Genomic DNA, 27410 nt, shown 5'->3' on the forward strand with positions numbered 1-27410 from the left:
TCAGGAAGCACCTGGTGGTCTGCTGTCCATCTTGGGAAGTAAGTTGCTGTTGCCCTCAGGAGGCAGCCTGAATGGAGTAACCCATAAAAAATGGTTTCAGGGCAAGGAGCACAGTGGGATGGGGAGGTGTTCCCTCTTCGTGCTGTGAGAACACGAGGAGAAGCCTTCATCATTCAAGGCTGGTGTTTCCCAGAAGTGAGCAGCTTACTGTAGATGGTTTTAAATATCCCTGGACCCCCTAGGGAGAGAGTTAGATCTTTTTCATCCTTCTTTCAATCTTCTGATGATGTAGGGGGTGGGTCTCAGATTGGTGCTAGTATGTCTAAAACATCTCTCTGACACTCTTCGATCCCCCTTCTTAAACAAAGGCAAACAAGGTCTCAAGTCCTAAAAGTCTCAGACAGGGGATAGTATCTTCCTAAAATTCAATAATTGTCTTTTGTTTTCCTTGTATTGAGTTTTGACTTTTCACTGTATTTAGTTTTATGATAAGTAGACTGTTTCGTCAGGCATTGTTCCAAATGCTTTACAAGTATTGACTAATTTAATTCTCCCAAAGACTCTATGAGGTAGGTACTGTTATTATTATCTCCATTTCACAGATGAGGATCCTGGGGCCCAGAAAGGTTAAGTAAACTTCCCAAAGTCACACAGCCTGTAAATAAATGGCAGTGCTGGGATTCGAATTCAGGCAAGCGAGCCGCCGCAAGTCTGTATTTTAACCACTGTGGTACATATTCCCTCTCAATTTCATACTAGTTACCTATTGATGGTAGTGATACTACATTTTTTTTTTTTGAGACATGTTTATTGTAGCAAAAAATGGGATGTAAAATAAAGATGTTTATCTTTTGGGTGAAAACCCTGAATGTCGTAAGTGGTAGGAGTTCTGGAACGTTCCAATGTAGCTTCACAGATGCAGGGATGGAGCAGGTAGGCCATGAAGCCTGTGTCTAGAGTGATGGGATGGAAAAAGGTGTTCAAGGAGAAGATGCAGCGGGAGAATTTGCTTTATGCAAGGCAGAGAGGCATTCTGGGGCCTGGGGTGCTAGGGGGATGATGAATAATTAGGATCAGTGGGCCAGTAACAGCAAGAACCCGGCATCCTTGTGTAGTAACTCGCAGTTCACACAGCACTGCCAGGTCTCACTGGCTCTTCCTAACTGCCAGGTGCAGTGGGCATTACTGTCCTAATGTCAGAGATAATAACTGAGGTCAGAGAATAGAAGGGGCAGAGGAGCTCTAAGATCTTCCGGCTTCAAATTCTATGTCCTTTGCGTTATCTCATTGTTTCAGGTTTCTTTGATGGCAAGCAACAGAAGCATAATTCAACATGGTTGCGCGAGCAACATGTTTTTGTTTTGCTTATGTAAATGAAAAGTCCAGGCACAGATATCAGACCCAGTGCATCCAGGTCCTCAAATGATGCCATGGGGACACTGGGTCTGTATTTCTCAGTACTGTCATCATTTTCAGCAGGCTCTTTCTCAGAGGTGACAGAGATGGGTACCAGCTTCCAGTGGGAACACCAAAAAGTCCTTCTTTATTAGAGTTCTAGAAAAAATTCCCAGGATTGCTCTCATTGGCCTTTCCTGGGTCAGTATCCATTCTTGACTCTTTTAATGTGGTCAAGCAGGTGGGTAGGGAGACTTTGTTGAACAGGCCTTGGTCAGGTGCCCACCCTATGGAGCAGACGTTCAAGTCAACGCCAGTCTGGGGAACTCTTTATAAAAGGGGAGGAGATGCCAGGTAGATAGAAGCAGCAGGTCCCCTCGGTCCCCAGGGGCCTGGGTGTTGTTTGTGCCGCACAGAGGATGTGGAGGGAGGAGAAGCCTTGACTCTGGGCAAGGAGCTTGTGCTTTATCTTGTGGTGGTAGTCGAGCCTCTGGGGAGTGACAACTATGCCAGGCCTTGTGCTGAGACAGGGGTCACAGGTGTGAGCACACTTACAAGGGGCAGACCCAGACTCCACCTCCTGTTGTGGGGGTTAAATCTTCAAAGTGTGATAACAAGGTTCCTGCTGGGCTTGGGGCCCCTGAAGGTCAGTGTTATTTAAAGCACTTCAAATAAGGTTTGCCCCATCATCATCTTATTTTAACAGCTATGTTGTTGATTTTAAAGTGTGTTGGGAAAAATATATACAACTATGGATGTTATTGCTTATCAGGGGTCCCGAACCTCCCCAACCTTGGACCAGCAAGGGCTGCACAGCAGGAGGTGAGCAGTGGGGGGAAGGGCGTGAGCATGCCAAGCTTCTTCTGTGTTTGCAGCCGCTCCCCAGCCATAGCATCACCGCCTCAGCTCCACCTCAGATCACCAAGCATTAGATTCTCATAGGAGCACCAGTCTCTGGTGCCAAAAAGGTTGGGGACAGCTGTCGCTTAGGATGAGGATGCAGTTAATTTTTAAGTAACTTCATTTATAGAAATATATTAAATAAATAATAGTACACACGATCTACAAATATGGCCATTATTTTGAAAGTGAGAAATTTGGGGATCTTTTGGCTAGATCATTCTGGAGTCCACCCATTTCTGATGCTCTAAATTCAATACTAATCGTGGCTGTTCATTAAGTGTTTATGTGTCAGGGACCATGCTCAGGGCTTTCTACAACTCATTTCTTGGAATTATCATAAGAATCCTGGAAGCAGGCTTTACCATCTCTATTCTACAAGGCTCAGAGAGGGGAAGTGACCAGCCCAGAGCCCCACAGGTGGTAATCTGAACCTCTCTGTGCCCTTCATCACTGCCTGCTCTTGATGGGGGCAGAGTAGGATCTGGGGGGACACTTGGTGGCGGGGGCTTCCCACTGTGGTTTCAGGGATGGTGTCTGGAAGAAGCCATGTGCGTGACTTGGTCCCCGCATGGGTCATCCCTCTAAGCTCCAGTTCCAGCTACACCCCTGTCCGTGGGGGTGGTCTGGGTGGGGCTCCTGGGCCTGATGGGCAGACCTCTGGCCTTTGGCTGGCACCTTCCCAAGCAAACACAGAGCTGGGAGTACAACGGGCATTGCCAGCCTGGTGGGTTTTCCCTCTGCCCAGGGCATCAAACTTTACTCCTTCCGGAAAGGCTTTCTCCGTTTTCTGAAGTGGTCTCTTCTCCATCTCATCCAGGCCAGGGAGCCCAGGTTGCCTTGGTTCGGTCAGATCTGGGCGCCCAAGGCACTCCCTAGTGGGCTAACCTGGGCTTTAGATTGAGTAAGAAGGCTCATTACTGGGCTAACCTTGTGTTAGGTATTTAGCAGGCGTCTGCTTTGGACTTGTTATTTAGTAAGGAGACAATTTTGGGGGCTAATGTCAACATAGGTGCTTCATGGGAGGAGGGCTCAAGACTGCTGCTCATTAAATACCGTTTTCCAAACCGACGTGCCCTCCCTCAACTTCCTCTTTCTTTCTTAGCTGTATAAATGCCCACATTCAATTCCACAATATAGGCTAAGTGTTGGGGGAAGAGCAGTGAGCCCCTCCCTCTTTGAATTCATCTGTCATTCATGACTGTGTAAGGGGCATGGGAAGAAGGCAGGAAAAGTGGGGAGGGATCCGCAGGGCGAGTCGGCCATTTCTAAGAGGCAGGAATCCTTGGGAGCATCTGTGGGTTTCTCAAACTCTTGTTTTTCTGAGACAAATTCAAAAATCTGAGGCAAGTCTTCCAAGGAAGAGATGGGGACCAGAGGGAGGCTTTCAGCATCCCTTGGTCGCCAGGCCCAGGACTACCCTTTGCTGTGTGTCTCTTCTAGGTCCCCGGAAATCAGCATGCCCCCCGACTGGGCTGCCCTTCTGCTCCTGCTGATGCTTCAGAGTGGTGAGTAGCTGCCCTGCTGTCCGCGGGGGGAGCGCTGGGCTGGCCTGTGAGCTCCAGGGCATGGCTACAGGCCCCGAGGTCAAAGTCAATGGCATCTGTCCTCTAGAGGCTGACACAGGTGGAGCGGCCAGCTCTCCATGAACCAGAACCCATCCAGCCAGAGAGCTCCATTAGCCAGAAATGATTCAGGCGAGTCCCAAGCGCCACCCCCACACCCTCCATGTTGGGTTGTCACGGCTCACTGGGCCTATGAGAGACTTCATCCTGCATTTCCTGGCTCTCTGCCTTAGCTGGCTTCAGCCCTCAGAGAAAGTCCTGCCTTCGGTTTTTCCTCGTTGAAGGACCCTCCTCAGGGATGTTCTTCAACAATCACGGGACCCTCAGCAGGCACTGATATTCCCCAGTAGGGAGAGTGGAATTGGAAACAAAAATAGCCAGAGCCTTGGAAGGCAACCCCGGAGGATCAGAGCCTTGGCAGTCAGGGGGAGATGTCAGACAGCCAGGGCTGAGAAATCCAGGAGGCCTTCCCAGAAGAGGCGGAACACAGCACACGGGCTCCAGTGGGCTGATGAGAGGCAGGGGGACCCTCAGCTGCCACTTGGCATTTCTCTCTGGTTTTTATCAAAAGGCCCAGAACCTCTAATAGCTCCTTCAGGAAACAGGAGTCGGGCTTTTTTATTTTCTCTTTCTGAATGACCAGCACCCTGTCCTGGCTCTAATGGGTCTTCAGGTCACCTGCCACAGCTCCGCACCCACCAAAAGGGCCAGTGTCCCCAGCTTATAGATAAGGATGTAAGCAGTCATGAGTTGCATGTCCACACTTTGATAACTTCAGGCCAGGGACGGCCCTGGGGTTCTCGATCCGCGGTCTGGCTATTGACTTGGTGACTGGGTTTTTTTTGGTCCCTCTGGTCCCTCATACCACCTCCATGCTAGTTTGGGGGTTGCTGTTCCCTCCCCAATGTTTAATTCTAAGTTCGGGAGAAACCCTGTACCTTGGTGGCCTTGAGCCCAACTAAGAATGGTGGCTTTATCTAAGATCTGAAGTCTTGAGGGAAAACTGCTAGGATATAAACTCGGAGGAGACACAGCCCTGTGGTGGCTTCTGCAGCTCTGGGCTGAGGTCCTGCCAGAATCAGTCCTCCATTCTCCACAAAGTGCTGAACGAGCCCCTCTGCGCCCCACCGACAGGCCCTGCGCTCCTTCCCGAGAGAAGCCACGCCCGAGAGCAGGGTTCATTTCCACAGCCCAGATCCCTTGGCAGTGACTGCTGGGAGAGCTGTGTTGAGAAGGAGTCTGAGGCCACGGCCAGGGGAGGGAGTGTTAGCGATTGAATGGCAATGTCGCCCATGTGTGCGGTGGGAAGAACTAGCACAAAGTAGATTTCCTGGGTGAGAGTCTCAGCAGCCCAGGCCAAGAGGGACGAGAGGTGTGGTCTCAGAACCTCAGCGTTCTCATCTAGAAAATGGGAGGGGGGTGGATGGGGGTGGCGTGGACTAAAGGACATTCCAGCAGCAATTTTCTTGGTTCCGAATCTAGCTTCTGACCTTGAGTGAGGCCCAGGAAGAGAATGGATCACCACCCTCCGGGTCTTCATTAGTGGAGGAAAAATAAGAAAAAAAAACCAAACCCTCTAAAAATGAATCCACTTAAAAAAGCAAGCAAATTTCTGGTAAATACTGGGGCGAGATAGTAGTGTCAGCGCTTGATCTCGCAAAACAAAGCTAAAATTTATTACGTGTATTTTGTCAAACACTGAACACAATTTAGATCGTGATTGCACCTGCACTTTTAGAACAAAGTGAAGCAACGAATGTCGGAGGTGGGAGCGCGTTACAGCTTCTGACAAAATTGCCCAAACTGGCAATGCCCGTGTCATTTGCTGGTGGTGGGGATGGTTTGGGCAACATTTTGGCAAAAGCATTTAAGGGCGTCTCAGTTTTCTGACGCTTCCTTATTCTCTGAAGCACTTGCTGCATCACCGAGGTCGGTCCGTGTCCTGTCTCAGGCCAGCTGCTGTGGAGCAGAGGACTCTTCCTTGTCAGGGATCAGGTCATTTTCAGTAGCGCTCTCCTTGGCCTCGTGAATGCCTCTCGAGTCACCCTGCGGGTTCCTCAGCATCCGGGGAGTTCAGGAAGCCCCACCCCTAGAGGGAAACTGGCCAGGAGGGACGCTCACCTGGTTGCAGGACGTAGAGCTCATGGGGAGAGAGCTGAGGTGGGACCTGCTCCCTTTATTATGTTTCATGTTAAGAGTGTCTTGTCTCCGCAGCCAGCTTTGAAACTTCAGGTGCTTGAACAAGGAATTGATCAGGTAGCAAGGACCCCCTTGCTCCAAGCCCACAACTTAGTGGCCCCTGAGTCATCATAGTCATCTTAGCTTCTGCTCCTTCTCCAGCCCTGGAGAGGGTGAGGGTTTGAGGAGCCCCACAGCTTCCTGTCAGCCCCATACCAAGGCCTCTCTCTCCTCACCTCCAGCCTGGGGTTGTCCAGACCTTGTCTGCTACACGGATTACTTCCAGACAGTCACCTGTATTCTGGAGACATGGACCCTCCACCCCAGCACGCTCACCCTCACCTGGTAAGTGGCTGGGTCTCACCGGCTCTGGGGTGCTACTCAGGGTAGCATGGCCTGGGGCAGGGCTGCAGGAGACCACAGACTGAGTCGGACCTACTATGTGCCTGGCAGGTAGTTTAGCGATAAAGATAACAGCTGCCATTTCCTGGGGGCTCGCTTGGCGATTTCGCCCACAGCATTTGGTTTCACCCCAGGAAAGACTGAGCTGGGAATCACTGTGCCCATGGGCCTTGTCCAGAGCGTGAGTTGACTGGCGCAGGGCAGCTCTGTCCAGATCCAAAGGCCATACTGCCTCACCCACACAGGCCTGACTAGGATTTTGAGACCCCAAGATGACTGGTTCCCCATACAATTTTTCTGAGCACTTAGTACAGGCCAGGCAGCCTGTTATGTGCTTCATGTGAACAATCTCCTCCAGTCCCACAGTTATGACTCCCGTTTTAGAAATGAGGACACTGGAGTTCAGAGAGGTTATGCAACCTGCCCAAGGTCACACAGCCAGCACATGGTGGACCTGGGATTCAAACACAGGCAGCCTAATTCCAAAAGCCATGGGTCCCTATTAATCCGCATTGTTAAAGCAAAAAATCACTCATGACACTCATTAAAGAATGGTAGGGCAGACTTTATTTGAGACCGTGAGGACAGGGCTAGGGATAGGCAGGGGGTTTCACCATAGGGGACAGGGATTGGGCTCAGTTTCAGATACAACAAGGGCAAGTGGGAATTCATAGCCAAGGAGCAAGGTGGGGTCAGTGGATGTAAAATGACCGAGAGGAAACACCAGGGGTGAGGGGTCCTCTGGCTAAACCCACCTAACGGGGTTCCTGCCGAGGGTGGTGCAGGGGGGTCAGACATCACCTGGGGGGTCAATAGGGGTTGAGGAACCAGATCAGACATCGAGAGTGGGGGCTCCTTGCTAAACTGACTTAGCAGGAGTCTTGCTAAAAGTAGACAACGCAGAGACAAACACAGAAGCCCGCAAGTCAGGGCCTGCTTGAGGAGAGAGCTCAGAGGAGCCGGGGTAGAGTCTAGTCAAGGAGAGACTCTTTGTCAATATGCTGCTCCGGATACAGCGTAGCTGGCTTTCAATCTGTCATCATCCATTCATTCACTTATTCAGAACGCGTTTATTAAGCTCCTGCCAGATACTTGCAGGCAATGGGGACTCAGCAGAGCCCAAAACTGATGAGGTCCCTGGAGCTGACCCACTGCAGTGGGAGTGGCTGGGGATGCGGACGGTAAACATGTAACAGCCAACCAGATGCTTTCTGATACTGAGTGCTGGTGTCTAAAGAACAGGAAGCTGGGCCACAGGCTGGAGAGGGAGTGACCTGCGGGAGGGCGTACTTTAGCCAGGGTGGTCAGGGCAGGCCTCTCTGGATGAGAAGGAGGCAGCCGGTGAGCTGGGGAAAGGGCATTCCAGGCAGAGGATGCTGCCTGTGCAAAGGTCTTGAGGCAGAAAGAGCTGGCGAGTTTGAGAAATAGTAAGGTCAGTGTGGCCAGAGCGGAGCGAGCCAGTGTGAGGGCGAGCAGCCGACAAAGGCGCGGAGACGTTGGCAGGGGCCAGATTATACTGACCGGGTGGTGAGAAGCCACCTCGGAGTTTTAGATAGGGGAGTGACAGGGAATTTTTAAATATCCCCCCGGCAGCTGTACAAGTGGATAGGTTTCAGGGAGGGCAGGGAAAGCAAGGACACCACCGGACGGCCATTACGGTGGTCCAGGCTGGAGGCTTGGAGAGCCTTTATTCAGGAGAAGTTTCTGTTCCAGCAAAGACTTAGCAGAGATATGAGTCCACATATCCATATTGGCCCTGGAGGGTGGTCATGTTTAGAGCCTGAATTAGGGAAATAAATAGCTGGCGAACTCCTATACATACCTCAAAACCCATTGTTTCTGCCTAGTGGGAGTTAAAAAGCCAGGGCATTTCCCCTGGCCCCATATCAACAGCTTGCCTGGAAGTTCATTCAGAGTAGGGGCTGAGGTTCATCTGGCCCTTATCTTGGCTCTTAGCACAGGCACTTATTAGGTAGATGTTCAGTGGATACTGGATGGAAGGAGGGTGGGAGAGACCTGAAATGCTTAGTACCCTTCCTCTGGGACAGTGATCCGGCTGGTGGAACTGACAGAGACAGATTTAGGCTTGGTCCAGGCAAGAATGGCTCAAATTTCCGAATTGAGAGTGGTCGCCCTAAGGGAGGTAGTGAGTTCCTGGTTTCCTGGAGGTGTGCAAGCCAAGCCTGGACACAACTCATCGGGGCTGCTTCTGGGGAAGAGATACTTTCCCCAGGAAATGGTCGGTGGGACTAGGGGTCCCCCAGCCCCACCTCAAGTCCCTTCCTGCCAAGATTCTGGGCTTTTGCTCTGGCCCTGAGCCCACCGGCCTTCAGCCATGACCGGCTGCTCTGTCCTTGAAGGCAAGACCCATATGGCGAGCTGAAGGATGAGGTCACCTCCTGCAGCCTCTACCGGTCCACCCACAACGCCACGCACGCAAAGTATACATGCCACATGGATGTGTTCCACTTCATGGCTGATGACATTTTCAGTGTCAACATGACAGACCAGTCTGGCAACCACTCCCAGGAGTGCGGCAGCTTTGTCCTGGCTGAGAACAGTGAGTACCTCAGGACCCCGGAGCTGAGGGGAATCCAGGTGGAGACTGGACCCCATGCTCCCTGGGCCGGCTCTCCCTGCCACCAAAACTGACCTCCATAGGTTTAGATGCACTATTGTTTCCTAAGGTATGAGGGCAGACAGCTAGGCTTGGGCCTGAACCAGAGAGAGGCAGCGGAGGTGTGAAAGGAGCTGGACTGGGACCAGGACCTTGGGCTTCAGTTCTGGCTCAGCTCCAGCCTGTTAGTGACCTTGGACTGTATAGAATGAGGGGCCCTTTTGCCCCTGACCTTCTGGGATTCTGTCCCATTATAAGGCAAGTGGGAGACACTGAGTCACAAGAGAAAATTTCCCTAAGTCTTTTTCTCCCATCCATCAACTCCAGTGAGGCCTAGAATTTCCCTCCAGGCTGGATGGAGACGGGAGGCCAAGAGGCAGAAGGGCCAGCTGGTGAGAAGGACCCCAGAGGCTGTGTGTGTGTGTGTGTGTGTGTACCCAAAGTGGGGCGTCCATGCAGTGGGTGAGAGGCCCGTCCCCAGAAGCATGCAAATACAGACCGCAGAGTCTTGTCCTTAGGGAATATTCAGTCCCTGAGGTTTGGGATTTTCTGTCCCTAGATCCCCAGTCGCAGGGCAAGGGGATAAGAGGGTGTCTGTTATTCACATACCGAGTCCGGGTTTGCACCGCTTTGCCGAGTGGGTGTCACATCAGCGAGGGCGTGAGCAAAGCTTCTCTCTCTCTCTCTCTCTCTCTCTCTCTCTCTCTCTCTCTCTCTCTCTCTCTCTCTCTCTCTCTCTCTCTCTCTTTCTTTCTCTCTCTCTCTCTCTCACACACACACACTCATAAACACACCCTCAAACACACAAATGCCTTCCCATTCCCTGGCCCAGACAGCAGAATCCCATGTTTTCTCTCACACGTGCACACATGCACACATGCATGCACACACACGCTCACTCAGCCGTTTAGGTCCCGTTGTGTTGAATTCACTGAGCAAGGGGGCCCTCCCACCTCTCTGAGAGAGCCAGGCCGGCAGTAGCCCCATCCTGCAGAGAAGAGCGAGGGTGGCTTCGAGTCACAGTTTTCTCTGGCCTCCTTCCCCCTGCCCTCCTTGCAATGGTCTGAGGCTAGGCCTGTGCCCAGATGTGGCAGGAAGTGGTGTTTTGCTCCCTGTGCACCCCTCCCTTGTCCCTCGCTCATTCTGAGCCTCTCTGGGCCGAGCAGCCCCTGTCCTTGAACCTGGACCCTGCTAACATCTCTTGAGCTCCTCTCTGAATTGGTCTTCACCAGCCAGCCCAGGCCACACAAGGGAGCAGGTACCAGGCCGCCAACCTGCCCGGTGGGGAGAGAAGAGGCTTAGCAACTATTCCAGTCCAGAAGGACCCATCGCCGAAATAGCACCAACGATAAAGCACTCACCATGGCCTCGTGAAGGCGCACCGTCTCCCACCTAGGGCCATGGGACAGGGTTGTGAGCAGCTTCAGCGCTCCTTTTGGAACCCCTGAATTTAACAAATATTTTTTGAAGGCCTACTATGTGCCAGGCTCTGTCTTAGGAGGTGAGGGCACAGCACCGACGCAGAAAAACAAAACCTCCACCTCGAGGAGCTGAGGCTGCAGAGAAGGGGGCGGCTGGTGAACAGATCATGAAGGGAGATGGAGAGAATGTTGGTGTGCCCAACAGAGCTCGGAGGGGCGAGCGTGAGGCAGGGGTCTGTCGCTTCTCTCTTACACCAACATGACACTTGTCACTCGGTTTCTCTGAAGTTGCCGCCTTCTGCTACTTAGTTTAGTTCCACGAATTTTTGCCCCAGGTGATAGAAACTTGTTCCCTTTTACAAGAGAGGAAATGAAGGCACTGTACTGTGCTGTGTCCTGCTCAAGTTCTTAAAACAAATTTGGGATGGGGCGGAACTGGAAGCCTGCGTTGGCCTTTGCCTGGGAGTTGCCTGGCGGGCAGTGAGGTTGTGGTCCAGATCTCTGCTCTTGCCCTTTCCAGAAACTGTCTGTGAGACCAGAACAGTCACACCAAACTCACAGGGCCACTGCCGGGTATCAAACTGCTCGGGGAAGCAACCTGCAGGCGCTCATTAGTGGCAGCTTTCATCGTTAGCATGATGCACACGTAGCATCAGTAATTAATTATAGCATAATTAGGCATAGCATAATTAGTTAGCGTCCTTGCTAATTAGAGGTTTTTGACTTTTCAGGGAAGCCGGGCCTCAAAGAATTGGTCCTATCGTTTAGAGCAGAAATAGAGGCCCACTGGGCCCGGCCAACAGGTAGCTTAGAAAGTTTTTGGATTAGTAGCTAACTTTAACATTTGAGAGATTCCCCACAGCAATCTGGATTGTCAGGTTTTTGCTTCCTGGCCACCCTGGTCTGCATTCCTGCTCAGGTGCTGGGGCCGAGTCCTCAGACCTGCTTCGCCCATTTCTGTCACCTGCCCGCCTGAGTTTGCAACCCCAATCTCATCTAAATTTCACATTTTTCAGATGAATAAACTGAGGCCCAGAGATGGGGTGCTTCACCCAAAGATGCTACATGGGGTTACTAATCCTAATCTCCTAAAGGATGAGTCACCAAATCTTTCTCAGCTATTACAAAAATCTCACTCCATTTTATCTTTCTGGTTTTTTCCTTTAAGTCAAGCCGTCTCCTCCTTTCAACGTGACTGTGACCTTCTCAGGACATTATAACATTTCCTGGAGCTCCAAGTACGATTCCTTCACACTCAAGGGCAAGCTTCAGTATGAGCTGCGGTACAGGAAGCGGGGAGACCCCTGGACCTTGGTGAGACCCATAGAAAATCAAGGAGAGGAAGGGAGGGGGAGGGGCAGTACAGAGCATCCAGGCGGGGATGGGGAGTGTCCTAGAGACAGATGAGCTTGTCAGTCACAGCCAAGAGTGGAAACCAAGGTCACACCAAGGACGGAAGCTCCCCTTACACTCTGCCTTGGTGCTTCCCTGCCCTCATTTCTCCCTGGGGAAGAAGACCTTTTGGAATTCTTTTCTTCCTGTCATAACCTCTCCCCTTAGCACACCACTGAGGAAGGGATAGGCACGTCCCCAGGCTCCACCTTGAGTCTAGTAGTGACAGTAAAAGTTGCAGAAGTGGGGCCATCTGGACCCTCCCCACTTTGCTCAGGATGGTCGTAGTTGGAGAGTTCCCGATGTATCAATAACCAAAAAGTTCGCATTAGTGTGACCATGGCCTCAAGTGCGGAGGCTGCAGAGGCGTCCTGGGTTTCGAGTGTTGGAGAGTTCCAGAACTGCCCGGTATTTAGAATAGTCTCAGCTGAAGAGTTCTAGAATTATCCATCCTTTAGAATGGTCCCAGCTCAAGATGTTCTTTAATGCCATTGTTGAGAAGACTTTTGGAGGCATCCATTGCCTGTAGTTGAAGACTTTTTGAAATGCCCACTGTGGGAAAATTCCAAAAACGTCTGCTGTCTGCAATGCTGCCAGTTTGAGAGTCTCAGGAGTGGCCATGACCGCTCCAGGGACCTTCCCGGTCCCAGAGCAGCGAGGGTCCCCTCCTGTCGGGTCTGAGAGAAACGGAACAAAGCTTTGTATCACAGGCAAGACCAGGACAGTGCCCGCAGCTCTGTGCCGCCCACCCTGGAGTGGCCAGACCGCAGGCTGGGGCCGGGATCTCGTGGAGAGAGGAGGGTGTTGGAGGAGAAACTTGGCCCCTTTCATGGGGGCTGGTCAAGGGGGTTCTGCTGGTTGGCCCTGACCCTGTGCATCCTCTCCTGCGCCCACAGAGTCCAGGGAGAAAGCTGGTCTCAGTGGATTCAAGAAGCGTCTCCCTTCTTCCCTTGGAGTTTCTTAAAGGCTCCAGCTACGAGCTGCAGGTGCGGGCGGGGCCCCAGCCCGGCTCCTCCTACCAGGGGGCCTGGAGTGACTGGAGTGACCCGGTCATCTTTCACACCCAGCCAGAAGGTAGGCGTGGAGCAGGGGCAGACACCCCACTCTTCGTGACAAAGATCGTCCTGAGCCCTGAGATTTCTGGCATGGTCAGAAGGCAGTCCCTCAATCGTGCGGCCCCAGGTGTAGCCACTTGACATTTCTGGAGCCTCTGCTTGCCAGGACCTGCATCAGGTGCCAGGGGCTTCACCTGCCAGCGTGTGCCACCCTCCTGACAGCTCTGTGAAGTAGGAGTCATTATCCCCACTTTGCAGATGAGAAAACTAAGGCTCAGAGATGAAGTCACTTGCCTGGGGTTGGGGTGGGAGCAGGATTTGAACCCAGATCCATTTCGCTTCGAAGCACCGGCAGCCTTCCCGCCTCCTTCCACTCCACCCTAGACCCATCGCCGACCACTCCCACCCCATGCTGAACCAGAGGTAGGTTCCGTTTGACCCAGTATTCGCTTCGTCCCCAGAGATGAAGGGAGGCTGGCACACTGACCTGCTGTATCTCCTACTGGTCTTCATCCTCCCCGTCCTTGTCTACTTAGGCCTGAAGATCCACTTGCCTTGGAGGTGAGGCCGGGGACTTGGGGGAGTGGGGGAGGTGTCGGCCTGGGCCACGGCCCCTCTGTGGCACACCCAGGGCTCGGGACACACCTATCGTCACAACAGTGATGACGACAGTGGTGGTGATAATGACCAGCTCCTGCCTCCTTTGTGCTGGGCGCTGTGTGGAGGGCTTGGCGTAACCCTCACGGCAGCCCCGTGAGCTCGATGCACAGAAATTACCTCCGTTCGACAAGTGGGGAAAGTGAGGAATTCGCCCAGAGTCGAATGGCTGGGAAATGAAGGGAGTGGACTTTGAACCCTGTGCTCTCAACACAGCCTTGGCTGTGACCATGTCTGGTGAATTTTAAGCTTTGAGTCCTGAGGGGCACAAGGGACCGCCAGGTGGGGTGATAACCCACCCCCCATCCCCTCTGCTTCAACCAAAAGTTGTACTGTTAACTGTGTTGTCTTGGGCTCTGCTGAGCATGGCCATGGAGAGAAAGGGTGCTCATGATTAAAAATAAAACATAGGCTCCCCTGGCCTCCGTCAGGGCTGCTGGCTGCCGTGGGATTACGACTGCCACGTGCTGAGCCCTGGCCAAGCGGCAGCCTCGTCCTCTTCATCCTCATCCAGAGACGGAGGCAGGGAAGGTTGAGGGGCGAGATAACAATGGGGACCCCATGGCTAAAGTGGAGCCCTCCAGCCCCGGGCACTGGGCGCACTCACCGAACCCTTCCACGCCCTGGGGAAGTGGCTCTGTGGCCCTCCGATCCTGGAGGAGGAAGTCGAGGCTCAGGATGGCATGTGCCCGGCACAGGACAGGACGCCCAGCCCTTAAACCCTACGCACCTCCGGGAGCCTGAGGGGAGACTCGCTGCCCCAAGGTGACAGCTGTGGACGCCAAGGCCCAGGGCAGGCGGCTGCAGGGTGGAATGGGTGTACCTCAGGAGGCACTGACTCTCCTGCAGGACAAAGTTGGGAAGCATCTGAGGGGGAGGCCAGGCTGCCCTTTGCGGGATGCAGGGGGCTCACCTCCTCTCTGCCCTCCTAGGCCGTGGAAGGTGCCCAGCCCAAAGGGATTTTTCCAGCCTCTGTATGTGGGCTACAGTGGAGACTTCAAGGTGAGTGCCCCCCCCCACCTGGTGGCGAGCCCCCTGGAGCCTCTCAGCCTGTGTGGGAGCCCACCACCACCCTCACACCACGACCCCCAGGCCCAGCCCGCAGGCGCAGCCAGCCCTGGAGCCCACCTCGGTCCCCACATCAGCGAGGTGTAGGAAGTAATCCGGAGGCAGAACAGGCATAAGAATTAAATGAGGTCAAAAACAGCCTTTTTCCCACCCGAGAAGGGGAGGGGGTGGGCCAGGATTGGCCTCCTCTTAGATGCCCCTGATATGGGGGGTGAGGAGGCAGCAGGTTCTGGGAAGAGTCTCGACCTGCCCACAAAATACACCCGCCCCCTGCCAAGCTCCAACCACTTCAGCTACCACCAGCCTCCACAGGTTCTCTGGGCCCATTTACTGCTTAACACCCACTCACAGCCCTTCGTGGGCAGGAGGGGCCCCCCCACAGAGAGGATGTGGTGACAGAGGGAGGGGCGGCCAGGCTCCATCCAGCTGAGCCTGGAAGCCAGGAAGGATGGCCGGAGGACTGCATGAGCTCCTCCGTTGTCTGCCGCCTGCTGAGGGCCCTCCGGCCTCCGCCCACCTTGCTCTCACCCAGCCCCTGCAGGGCGGCTGCTCCATCATCACTCCTGGGGACCGTGAGATGCAGGCTCAGACGGGAAAGTGTCTTTCCCTGGGCAGGGAAGAGCCTGGACTCCAGCCCGTGGGGGGCAGACCTTTTTCCTCTGCTCCTGTTCATTTTATCAATACTCACAGAGCATTCGCTGTGTGCTGGGTACTCCGCTAGGAGCTTCCCGGATATTAACTCATTTAATCCTCACAACAACCCTGTGGGGTGGGTATTAGCCGGCCCACTTTACAGATGAGGAAACCGAGGCACAGAGAGGGTAAGTAACTGGCTCAAGGTCATGCAGCTGAGAAGCGATCTCAAATCAGTAGTGGTGGACACATCAGGGTTCTAACATGAGCTTTCCAAGGGCAATGGGCTCCAACTGAGGAGATTCTAGTTCTGAGGGGTGTTCTTTCCTGATCGGATGGGGACCCTGTGTCATGAGGGGGATCCTCAAAGCTTAGGGGCTGCCACCTTAGCCCGTCATGACCCCAGAGCCCTTACCCACTGGAGGACATTTCAAACGGCTTGCCACGATTCAGTCTGCTCATTCATTTAGTTGATAATATTTACTGGGCACTTACTGTGTGCCAGGCACTGTGTGAGCCTCTGGGGATATAGCTGTGACCAGAAGAATGTGGGCTTCTGCCCTGGCAGAGTGTCCACTCTAGAACAGTTCAAATAGGAAAATGGTGGGTTCCAAGAAATGTCTGGAGGAAATAAGACAGGAGACGAGGGAGGGGCTCTGTCGCTCTGACCTCGGACTTTCCTGCCCCGTGTCCCCAGAACCCAGGGTCTTGGTCCCTGTACCCGCACACAGCCCAGGCCTCAGAGCCACCGATGCCTTGAGCTTGTCCCCCGCCTGGCCCCCGTCCCAACTCTCTCTCCCTATTCTCTCTCACAGAAGTGGGTGGGCACACCCTTCACTGCCTCCAGCCTGGAGCTGGGACCCTGGAGCCCAGGGGTGCTCTCGACCCTGGAGATACACAACTGCTGCCCCCCACCGAGTGTGGCCAAGGGTCTGGAGCCCACGGAGCTGCCGGAGCCCGTGGACCTGGTGGAGGTCGACGGAGCGCCCGAATCAGGTTCCTGGGGCCCAGCCCCCTCCATTGCCAGCAGCTTGGGCGGCTTAGCCTACAGTCGGGAGCAAGACCGGCCTTACGTCCTGATATCCATCGACACGGTGATTGTGTCAGATGCAGAAGGGCCCGGAGCCTGGCCCTGCACCTGTGGGGACGACGGTTACCCAGCCCTGAACTTGGACACTGACCTGGAGCCAGGCCCGGGCACCGAGGACCTGCTCGTGGGCACGGGGGCCACAGTCCTGTCCTGCGGCTGTGTTGCAGCTGGTGGCCCTGCGGGGCTGGGGGTCCCCCTAGGCAGTCTCCTTGACAGACTAAATCTGCCCTTTGAAGATGAGGAGGGCTGGGCACCCGAGCCGCCCTGGGGTGGCAGGCCACCCCGAGCGGTGTCCGACAGCGAGGCAGGCTCACCTCCTGCTGGCCTGGACATGGACACGTTTGACAGTGGCTTCGCGGGCTCTGACTGTGGCAGCCCTGTGGAGTGTGACTTCACCAGCCCCAGGGACGAAGGGCCCCCCAGGAGCTACATCCGCCAGTGGGTGGTCACGGCCCCTCCACCAGCAGGACCTGAGCCCCAGGCCAGCTAGTGAGGTTGATTGGCTGTCCAGAGCTGGCTATGCTGCTGGGCCCCTAGCCAGAGACACGGTCACCTGGGCTGCAGCGTTTGGTCTTCTTGATGGAGCCTGGAGCCTGCAATGTGGGTATGCAGCTCAGGTGCACACTGCTGTGTCTGCATGTGTTAGCAGCACACGAGCTTGTGCACACATGGTGACAGCCTCCCTCCCTGCCAGGTGCATGGGAGCAGGCTCTGGGGTCACATGCTGAGAGGCCGGTCCAGTGCTGTCCACAAGGCCGCCTGGGACCAGGGCACTGCCTGTGATGACAGACACCAAGCCCCACCCTCCAGGTCCTGTGCCTCCAGAAGTCACAAGAAGTCCATCACTCTTTCTTATCACTTTTCAAGGGAAGGGGAGGGAGCAAGCCCACAGTGACCTTAGAGGCGGGAAGGTTTAGGGGGTGTGGACCTAGGTCTGAGTCCTGACTCTGACGCCTCCTGGCTGTGCTACCTCCGAGGGTGAGGCGCTCCCCTTCTCTGAGCTGGGATTTCCTGTCTGGACAATGTGGGTGTCACGACTGACCTTGGGGAGAAATTGGTATACTCTCCCACATAGTGTGCAGTCCGGAGCAGACCCTTAATAAACGTCAGCTTCCTTCCTTCCTTCTGCGGTGGGATCCGGGCTTGTGCTGGAGGTGGGTGGTGGTGTGAAAGTAGCCGCAGCCCGGGGCCTGCGGGCTGTCCCCACCCTGCACAGGGGCACTAGGGGGCTTTCTGGGCTGCAAGTCAGTCAGCCCTTGCATACCCCACTAACGAGCAAAGTTTCCTTTTTCTCACTCCCGCTGCCCATTTTTAAATTCCCTTTATGAACCCAAGAAATATTTATTGAGCACAGTAAGTTGCTGGGCATTGTGCTGAGTGCTGGGGTATAGGGTAGGAGCGCAAGGCCTCTGACCAGCCCCCCCCCCCCCGGCCCCTGCCTTGTGCTCACGGTGGTGACGGAGGGAGACAAGAGTCAGCAGTAATGACACAGCAGTTCTGTCCCCTGGCATCTCATTTACTCATCTTGGTGCGTTAGGGAGAAGTCAAGTTCTTGATGATTTGACAGAGAGTCTGTTGAAATATGAATTGAGAAGCCAAGAAAATAGTTCTTAGCCATGCTTTGAAGGCACCTCACCGAATATCAGTTTTGCACAGGAGGCAGATGTAAATGCTGCACATTGCACACAACTCACACTTTTTTTTTTTTTTTTAAGAAAATAGACTGTTTTCTCCCTAAGGGCACTGACCTTTAGCGGTGGCTTTTCAAGACTTACAAGCGGGGTGAAGGTGGTGGGAAGTCTGATTCAGAGGCCTGTTCCCTGAGCCCCGAGGGGAATTCCCACCCCCAACTGTGTCCTCCACCTAGGCCTGGCTGCAGGGAGGCTCTCCAAGAAGACTGCTCTGGCTTGTCTCTCCTTTTGGGCTAGAAGTCAGGAGAAGTCAGTCTGGCTAAAAGCTTCTCTGTGACTCGTCGGTAACATGGGGTGGTTGGAAGAGAACACATGAGTCCTTGGTATGGAAAGTTCTAGAACATTGACGGTTTTAATAGTGGGACTGTTAATCTGGATCAGGTTGTATGAGGCTAGGATGGGAGCACAGGTGTGAAACTACAGCTTCTGCATGTGTGAGCAGCCCTCGCCACCCCGCCATCACCCTGGAGACACTTGAGCCAAGGTGTGCTGTGGTTTTCACACTGTCTTGTGGGCAACAGGTTTCAGACACCACCTGGGCCACAGTTCTGTGGTCCCCCACCCCCGCCCCAGGGCAGGAGCTCAGCTCCCCATACACAGAGCTCAGTGCTGCAGGGAGGAGGAGGGGAACACCTGGGAGGCCTGGGGTTGACGGGGGCTCTGCCCTGGGCCAGACGGAGCTCTTGACTGGATCCATCTCTGAAGGGCCTCAGCTCATAAACGTGGGTGCAAAATGAAGACAAGAGCTACTCCACTCGGGAGGATGGACTCATAGGAGGTGGGTGGATGGATGCTGGCTGGACCACTGGATATGTTAGTAAGTGAATGGATGGATAAATGGGTGGACAGATAGCAAAAGCTTGAAGGGAGAAAAGTTCAATGGATGGATGGAGATAAACAGATGCTAGAGACAGAGATGATAGTTCAGACAGGAGCTCCATTGAGAGCAACAGCTTTCTTTTGTTCACCGTTTTATCTCCAGTCTGGCACACAGTAGGCACTCAGTAAAGCCTGGTTTGTAGCATTTGCTTATTTCCATAGTGTAAATACTTCCATCATGGTCAATTTCGAGCTACAACTCGGTGGCTCTAAACAGAAGTAGTTGGTATGAGTTGGCCTTGGCACAGCGCTGCTGGGAGCCCAGAGCGGGCATCAAGAGGAGAGGGCGGGGGCGCTGCACTGAGGAGCTGGTATGTGTTGGGCTTTGAAAAATGAATAGGAGGTGTTAGGTGCACCAGCAAGTCAGGCAGAAGGAAGAGCTTAAGCAAAGGTGTGATCAAGCCCTGAGCTCCTGGAGGTAGGGAAGATGGCTCCTTGTCAGCCAAAGTCCAGGCCAGAATTGCTAAGGACTTGCTCTTAAGAGGCAGGAAGACTGATAGCAATGCCCCTTGCACAGATGCCACATTCTGCTCCTGGCCTAACCCTTTCCATCTGCAGGCTCTGAAGGGGCGGGCATAGCCATCTGACAAATGAAGGTGCAGAATGGGTTGGTGACTTGCCTGAGGTCATACACTGAATTAAAGCTCAGAATCAGATCTCAGGCTTGGGTCTCCTGATCCCAAGTCCAGTTCTTCCTCATCTTGCTCTGCTTATAGGGACCTAGGTCCAGAAATAAGAAACCCTTAGCAAATACCTGTGGGTGCCTGTTCCTTCTGCCTGTGCAGCATCCTTATGGGGGCGGCTGACCCCGGCTGTGGGAATGGCTATGTGACCGAGCCCCGGCCAACAGAGCATTTCACCCCGCTCCCATCCCCTGGCCACAGTACAGGTCCAAGGACAGACATGTGACCCCATTTGGTCCATGCATTCTTTTTACTGGGATTGCAAAGCTGTTGGGGATGGACAAAGCTTAAGAGTTGTTGGGGGACACTGGGAAGGAACAGTGTATCTGAGATGAGGCCTGCACCCAGAAAAGCAGAGCTGGGAGATGGAGACATAGTCCTGGAAATATCCCTTGAGCTCCTGGATCCAGTCATGCTTGAAACTACAGTCCCCTGGACTTTGAGGTACAGGAACATGGAAGGAATGATGCTGTTTACCGAATATTTCCAGCTTTTAGCCTTCTAGCAGGATTGCATTTCCTGGCTCCCATGGAATGGGGTCCCACGGCCAGGGCTAGTCAATGAGCTGTGAGCAAAGGTGGTCTCACTTTTGGACCAAAGCATTTACATGACAGTCATGATGCCCTCTAGAGTATGACCAGTGATGTTTGAGATGGTAGTTGCTCTATCAGTGAGGAGATGTGGAACAGTTCTTAGTTCACCTGTGATGGACACATATTGGAGCAAGAAATAAATTCTTTGTTCTAATCTCCTAAGATTTGGGGGCTGCTTGTTATCGCAGTTAACCCAACCTAATCTGATTGAACCAATGAGCTATAGGTTTCCTGTTTTGCTGAAATGGGTTTGAGATGGGTTTCCATCACTTGTAGTAGAAAATGTTCTAGTGTTAGTCTCATCTCATCTATGAATGAAGACACTCCTCCCATCCTCTAAAGAAGGATTACTTTTAAGGGGACTAGAGGACCAGGCCATCATTTCTCATGAATGACCTTGGGCAAATTGCTCACTGTCTTGTCTCTGAGCCTCAGTTTCCTATTTCACAAAGTGGGGGCAGCAGTCAGCCTCTCAGGTTGCTCTGGGGAGGAAAGGATGGGTTGAGGACGGGAATATTAGGTATGTGTTTGTTTCTTCCTCTGTAATCACCTGGAACCAGCCTTGAGGTGGGATGAGGGGAGGGCTGTGGTCCCAGTCTGCCCCCAATCACTTCCCCAGAGAGCTCACGAGCATTTCTATCCGGGATGCTCTGAAGTGGACATTGCTCTCTCCCAGGCTTTGAAGGACCTGAAAACTGTAGCTTCCAGACCATTCCCCCATCAGATTACTGGGAGCTCTCAGCCTGGGATGCCACCTGGCTGTCCTACCTTGGGAAGGAGGGAGAAGGGTGTAAATCAGACCTGACTCCTCATTTTACCCTTGGGGAAAGGTGGCCCAGAGGGGCATTGACTTGCCCAGAGTCACCTGGAGTCTGTGCACCTCACTCCAGGTGCTGGGCTCCTTTCAACCACCTCCTGTTGGAGGGAAAGCCCCCTCCCCCTTCCTATCGGGGAGCCCAGTCTGCCTGGCCTGGCCACTGGCGACATGTGCTCGACCCTTCATGGTCCATCCCAACTACACTCACCCAGATGCACTGTCGAAACCAGGGGGGGCCTTCCCATGAAGATAGGAGGACGGGCGCGCGCCCTTCCCGTCCTGCGAGCCCATTCCATCAATGGTACAAAAAGGAGTCCAAGTTCTCGACAATGAGGAAAGTGGGAGGGGAGAAACACCAGCATCAATGGAAAACCAGAGGAGTCAGGTCCGCTCACGTCACCTCGGTGGGACCTACGTCAAGCCCCACTGACCTAGTTATCTTTTTCGTAACACTGTGACACCTGAACATACGTCCTTTACTTATCTATTATACTTACTCCCTGCCGCACTAGCACAGGGGTTTTGTTTTATTCACCTCTACGTTTCAGGGCCTGGCCCATAGCAGGTGCTCAAAACTACTGAATGAACGAGTGAATTCATTGACCAATGGCAGAGAAGTGACTGACAAAACTGTGGGCAGAGAGGAGAGAGGAGACTGAGCCCAGGGGGAAACCACCTGTCCCACACCTGCAAACGCCACAGATTGAGATGTGAAGTTGAAAACAGGTTTCCTTGGAAGTCTGTAAATAGAGCAAGAGACCCTCCCCAACAGCTCATCCCATGGAGCAGTTAGGGGTCTTTCTCCATTCCTAATGGCAACAAATTTGATATTTTCTTTTAAAAACTGATGGTCCCAGAGAAGGAACCTTTGCATTCTGCCATCTAAGGGGTCTCCCAACACAATGCCGGCCCCTCACCCCAATCCCTCCAAAGTGGTATCGGGGAAGAGGGCTTTGAGGCAGACTGTCCAAGATCCGCTTACTGGCTTCCAGGCTTGCAGAAATTATTTTGCCTCCTGGTACCTGTTTTCTCGTGCACAAAGTGGGCACACTGATCAGACACATATCCTAGGGTTGTTGTGAGGCCAGTGCCAAGTATTTGGCACATTGCAAGTGCTCCGAAAATGTTAACATCATCATTTTTGTGGACAAGTCACACCTCACCCCAGTAAACCTTTACTGATGTTAACCTTAAACGTGGATTGACAAGGAGGGAGCTACAGACATCGGGAGAGTAAGATGAACCAGCAGGAAACAGAGATGTTGGGCTGCTGCTGCCACCTACTGGTGGCCACTGGAACTTGGCTGAGGTGTCAGCCGAAGGTGGTGCCCTCCAGCACTCTGCTGTCCAGGGGGCTCCGCTTGCACCTGCCAGGTGCTGCACTGTGTTGGGTGGCTTATACAGGTGGTCCTATACAGTCAGCACAGCAATCCTCTGCGGTAGGAATACAGTGATGATGACACAAGGTGAACTGGCAGGTTCTTTTGAATTCAGTAGAACTTCTCAGTAGAACTGCACTGGGCACAGGGCAGTGCGGGTGGGAGATCTCAGGGTGAGATCGCACGTGCACAGACATGCACCTGTACATATACATGAATACACGCACACACATACACGGATACATGCAGATCCCTGTATATACATAAAGACATATATGCACATGCGTATCTGGAAAACCCCTGGCAGAAGTGGGTCAAGGGGCTAAGGGAAGGATGGGTGACCAAGGGAAAGTCAGAAGACAGAGATCACTCTCGGCCTGGTCGAGGGCAGCCGGAAGGTGAGGAAGAGGACTAGGGAGGAGGTTGGCAGCAACAGGCTGAAGAAGATCTGCTGAGGACTCAAGAAAGGGCGGCGGGGGCCAAGACGGCAGCGTAGGACACTCCAGGGGGAACCAGGAAGCAATTTCAGTGCCGAGCATTGGGGAGAAGCGGGTTAGACTCAGCACCTGGAGCCAGGTGCCCGCTGGTGAGGAGGAGGCAGCTCCCCGTGTGCCAACGCAGGTGTGCCGGGGGCTCTCTGGGTGAACAGCTCAAGCTGAATTGATAGCACCTTTTATGTAAAACTGGCATTGCAGGCCCATGTTTTCTGGGTGTGCATAACATGGGCGTAAATGGAAAGAGGCGTGAAGGAGAAAGGTGCCTGGAGGCTTAAGTCATATCTGTGACGTTTTAAGTGTTCAAGAGAGAATGGATTAACATGGCACTGAGGTAAGTAAAAAGGAGTAAGAGTGAAAAAAGTGAGGAGGGACCAAGAAACAGAGGACAGCCCAGGGTGTCCGGGCCCTGCAGCACGGCCTGGCGTGGCCTGGTGTGGCCTGGCGTGGCCTGGCGTGGGTGGCCGGCCAGGGCGAGCAGGACGTGCCCCATCTGGGTGCAGTGCCCCTTCCTGCTCTCTCTGCCTTTACTTGGTGGTCGGCATTTAAAATCTTTTTCTTCTAAATGTGAATTCCTTCACACCCAGGCTTGCACAGTTTTGTTTTTCACGGTCCCTCCCACTCCCTAGTATTTAAGCCACGGCTCCCTTCTTCTCCTTTGGGTTACCTTCTGGATCCCCAAAGGCATCCGAGCTTCTGGCCTATGCCGTGGTTCCTGGAGCCCCCTGTGCAGAGCTTGGGAGGGCAGAGAGCTGCCTGGGATGGGTGGGTGGGTAGGGCAGATGGAGAGATGGGGGCGGGTGGACGGATGAGTGGGTGGCGGGAGGGAGGGGGAGGGGCCAGCCTCGCACAGCAGGCGGGCTGTGTGAACGTGCAGTGGTGGTCACAGGAGAGGCCCCTGCTCCACTCAGAGCTGCGCCCGCGCCCCTGTGTCCCCTCTCCCCAGCACGTGCCCAATGCGTCCCTCGCCTAGGGGCCACGGGAAAGGCGATGAACTGCTGAACTCGGCTTGTGCTGGCACTTGGTGTCCTTCAGCCCACCCAGCCTGCGAGGGACGCTGCACCCCTGTGGGGTGTGAGTGTCGAGATTCCCAAACCCGCCTTTCTTCCATCACGCGACACAGTCCCAAATAACCAGCATTTGTAAAGCATTTGCTGTTCGTAAAGCAGCTCACGACCACTATTATTCTACTTTATCTCAAAAAATCCCCCCAAACACTATCTTTTTACACTTGAGTAAAAACAGAAAGAAAAAAACAACGCTAAGACTTGGCCAGGTCTTGGCTGTGTGGGTGGGGTTCGCCCTAAAGACTCCAGACCTCACGCTCCTGTGCCTGGCCACCCTGGAGCCGGGCCTCGAGTGACCAGCGACCAGGTCCCTGACAGAGTTAAAACAAACACAAGGCCACAAGTTGGGCCAGGTCAGACGCTGCAGGTCAAAAGTGCCTGGACGGGCTGGTCTTATAAGGAACAGAAGCTGTGGGGGCTGTGAGACCAAACCCAGGGGTAGGGCAGTGGTGACTGGGGGCCATGTCCCAACTTCTGACTGTCACATGCAGTTTTCCCAGATTTCGCCGGATTTCTCCATTTTTCAAGAGAAAATGAAATTTGGATTTTTAACAAAAGGCAAAACCAAATTTAAAAAAAACCGGGGCACCTGAAGAAGATAAGAACTTCCATGGGCCAATCCCATGCCACAGGCCTGCGGCCTCCGCCACCTGGCGCTGGCTGGTGCTGCCTGACGCATCTGCCAGAGCTTCTCTGCTCAGATGCAGGCACTGCCCGGCTGGCACGGAGGAAGGGCTTCGGGCAGAGGCGGGCAGGCGAGGCCACGCCCTGACTGGCTGAACTTAGCCTCCTCCCCTGTCCTTTGGTTTTACTGGGAACATCCACCCATTCCTGGCTCTTCTGCAGCTCAAGACAAGGAATCCCCTGGGGACTAGACTCTTTAGGAAACAGAAAACTAAATGTACTTTACTTTGCTTTAATTAAAAAATAAATAAATACATGCCACGGATTTATAATGAGGAAAGAGACTGAGAAACAAAACAAACCAACCCCAAACCTACAGAGCTCCTGGTTTCCAGCCAGCAGGAGAGGCACACCCACCCCGCTGGCAGCCTGCCAAGTGGCTTGAAAGGCTATAAAGGGACCTGCAGGTTCCTCTCTGGGTGGCTTGTCGCAGCCTCAGGGGTCAAATGTCCTGCCTGGAGAGGACTAAGTCTCTGCTGGGGCCCCGGGGGGCAAGGCACACAGCCCCCATTCTGTGACATGTCCTTACAAGGCCCTGACGCTCAGGGGCACTTGGCTTTTCTGGGGAGCCAGAAAGTCTGCTGTGGTCCTGGGAGCTGGACTATGGGGTGTGCACAGACGGGCAAACCCCAAAGCCCAGAGCTCCCAGCCCCTACGGGCCAACAGTCGGCCATGCTGAGGTCCACGCAGGAGGCTCAGGGCCTGGGAGGCATCACTGTTTCCAAGCAGCACCACATGGGCCCATCACACTCGCCCGCCCAGGCTCAGCAGGGTGACAGGCGGCTGGCCTGCTGGGGGTGGAAACGTGCCTGCACCAATGGCCACGGCCCCAGCAAGGGGAGGAGCATGGGTGGCCCTCTTCCCAGGGCTGGGAAACCAGGTCCAGTCAGGGCTGGAGGCTCAGCACAGACCTCCCTGTGTCTGGGCGGGGTGCAAGGCTGTCTGTGCCCCGACCTGGCTGGGCCACACCGCTTCCTCCTCAGGAGCCAGTGGCAGGGACGGGAGGGTTGAGACGGCCCCACGTGCCTCATAAGTGGACCCACTTGTTCCAGTTGACCTCGTGGGGAAACACGCGGCCCAGCCGGAGGGTGCAGTCCAGCGTGGGCTCGTAGAACACCATGGAACCTTCGCCCGGGCTGGGGGGCTCCTCTGCCTCTTCCACCACGGGCCTGGAGAAGAGTGAGACGGCTGTGGGCCTTCTCAGCAAGCGCTTCCTAATGCAGCCGAGGAGTTCCAGGCCCTGGAGACACCAGACACACAGGTTGATAGGTGCATTTAAGGACCCCGTCTGCTGCTTCCCAGACCAGGGGACACCTGCATTTGGCCTTGAGCGAGGAGGAGGAATTTACTAGGAGGGTTTAGGCAAAAGCCCAGGGCAGGAGAGAACAGTGTGACCAGCACTGGTAAAGCAGCGCAGTGCCCAGCAGGGGCTGCAAAGTGGCTTCCCATGGGCCCGACCTGCTTCCGGATTAGGTTGTGTTTGGGCCTGTACATGCTTGAAAGTTCAGGAAGTTTCACATTTAACTTCCAGTTTCTAGCTTCTGTCGAGGAGCAGGAGCCACTGGGCACACATGGCCGTGGGGACGCAGTGTGGCAATCAGGCTGAGCTGCGTCCCAGCTGCTGGCCCTCAGGAGGCTGAGGGCACATCTCCAGCCCTGCCCGCCACCCGCGAGGGCTTGTCACTCATTTACCAGCCTGCCCATGGGCCTGTGAGCTTGTGACTCCTGCTCTAGAGAAAATGTCAGCGACAAGACCCAGGAAGGCCACCAAGAGAGCCAGCCTGGGGGCAGGAACCCAGGGCAGGAGCTGGGGCTGCAGGAGGCTGAGGGGAGGGTGTTGAGAAGCAGGGCTGGGTGCCAGCAGTGCTAAGGGGCAAAGAGGCCAGATGCAGGGGGACAGAATGGGGACAGAGCTGCCTCAGACCTCTCTGTGCAGGCCGGAGAACGGAGGTGAAGCAAGTAACAAGGGGGACACCCACAGCAGAAGGCTCTTCTGAGGAGCCTGGCTCCCTGCCAGGAGGCCAGTGGGCCGATCTCTGCATCTGCTGCCCCTTGTGGGTTGCCCCTGTATGCAGTGGCTGCACCCTGAAACTCATCCAGCACACCCACCACAGCAGCCCTGTAAGATCCCCACCCAGAGCCCAGGGAGAGGGAGCCAGGGCGCTTGTGTGGAGCCCTCCGCGGTCCTGGCCCCTGCCGCACCTGGAGCAGCTCGAGCACGGCGATGGGCTGCAGGACGCCCTGGTAGTGCTGCAGCAGGCAGCTCTCGGGCACGCCGGGCCTGGTCATGATGTGGTACAGCACGGCCTCCATCATGCCCTTGCACACTGGCGTGTTCAGGTGGCCGTCCACGATGCGCCACGGGCGGCCGAGGAAGCAGACGCTCTCACAGTCCCTGCAGGGTAGGCAGACGGGTGTCAGGCTCGGTGGGGAGAGGGGGACAGGCTGTTCACAGGGAAGCCTGCTGCCTGGGCCAGGTCACAGGGCTCCCAACCCCAGGGCCCACTAGAACCGGCTGAGGAAAGCCACGACATGGGGATCTGCTCAGATTCAGCGCTAATGAAGACTGTGAAGAGCCAATGGCTCCCATGTCCCGCCAGGGGACACTCTGACAGGGGAGGGAGAAGACTGCCCCGCTGGATCTGGGACCCAGGGCCGGCAGCTGCCTCCACCTTCAGGCCAAGCGCACAGAAGTCTTAATGCAGAAGCTCTACTCTGTCGTATACACGGGGTGTCAGTCACTCTTTCTT

General features: G+C 54.4%; 2 protein-coding genes across 4 annotated transcripts in view; one reads left to right on the forward strand and one right to left on the reverse strand.

Annotated features, from left to right (window-relative positions):
- IL21R (interleukin 21 receptor) overlaps nucleotides 1–17806 on the forward strand; it is a 33179-nt gene extending 15373 nt beyond the window's left edge. Inside the window, exons 2-10 of one of the 3 annotated variants that reach the window (XM_016136782.2) lie at nucleotides 2168–2217; nucleotides 3739–3803; nucleotides 6281–6383; nucleotides 8801–9000; nucleotides 11647–11792; nucleotides 12767–12944; nucleotides 13387–13486; nucleotides 14515–14584; nucleotides 16099–17805. In XM_016136782.2, the coding sequence (XP_015992268.2) occupies nucleotides 3755–3803; nucleotides 6281–6383; nucleotides 8801–9000; nucleotides 11647–11792; nucleotides 12767–12944; nucleotides 13387–13486; nucleotides 14515–14584; nucleotides 16099–16863 (1611 nt within the window). In that variant the 5' untranslated portion in view covers nucleotides 2168–2217; nucleotides 3739–3754 and the 3' untranslated portion in view covers nucleotides 16864–17805. Of the gene's footprint in view, nucleotides 1–2167; nucleotides 2218–3738; nucleotides 3804–3909; nucleotides 6384–8800; nucleotides 9001–11646; nucleotides 11793–12766; nucleotides 12945–13386; nucleotides 13487–14514; nucleotides 14585–16098 lie in introns of all 3 variants that reach the window. The other 2 variants (XM_016136784.2, XM_016136781.2) reach the window with 2 other exon arrangements.
- Nucleotides 17807–24876: 7070 nt separating this feature from the next.
- Nucleotides 24877–27410, reverse strand: part of GTF3C1 (general transcription factor IIIC subunit 1) — a 68065-nt gene continuing 65531 nt past the window's right edge. The window contains exons 36-37 of the mRNA XM_016136785.2: nucleotides 26863–27055; nucleotides 24877–25900 (exon numbers count right to left, since the gene is read on the reverse strand). Coding sequence (XP_015992271.2) covers nucleotides 25688–25900; nucleotides 26863–27055 — 406 coding nt within the window. The 3' untranslated portion in view covers nucleotides 24877–25687. The remainder of the gene's footprint in view (nucleotides 25901–26862; nucleotides 27056–27410) is intronic.

Source organism: Rousettus aegyptiacus, unplaced genomic scaffold (genome assembly GCF_014176215.1).
Source record: "Rousettus aegyptiacus isolate mRouAeg1 unplaced genomic scaffold, mRouAeg1.p scaffold_m13_p_8, whole genome shotgun sequence".
NCBI lineage: Eukaryota > Metazoa > Chordata > Mammalia > Chiroptera > Pteropodidae > Rousettus > Rousettus aegyptiacus.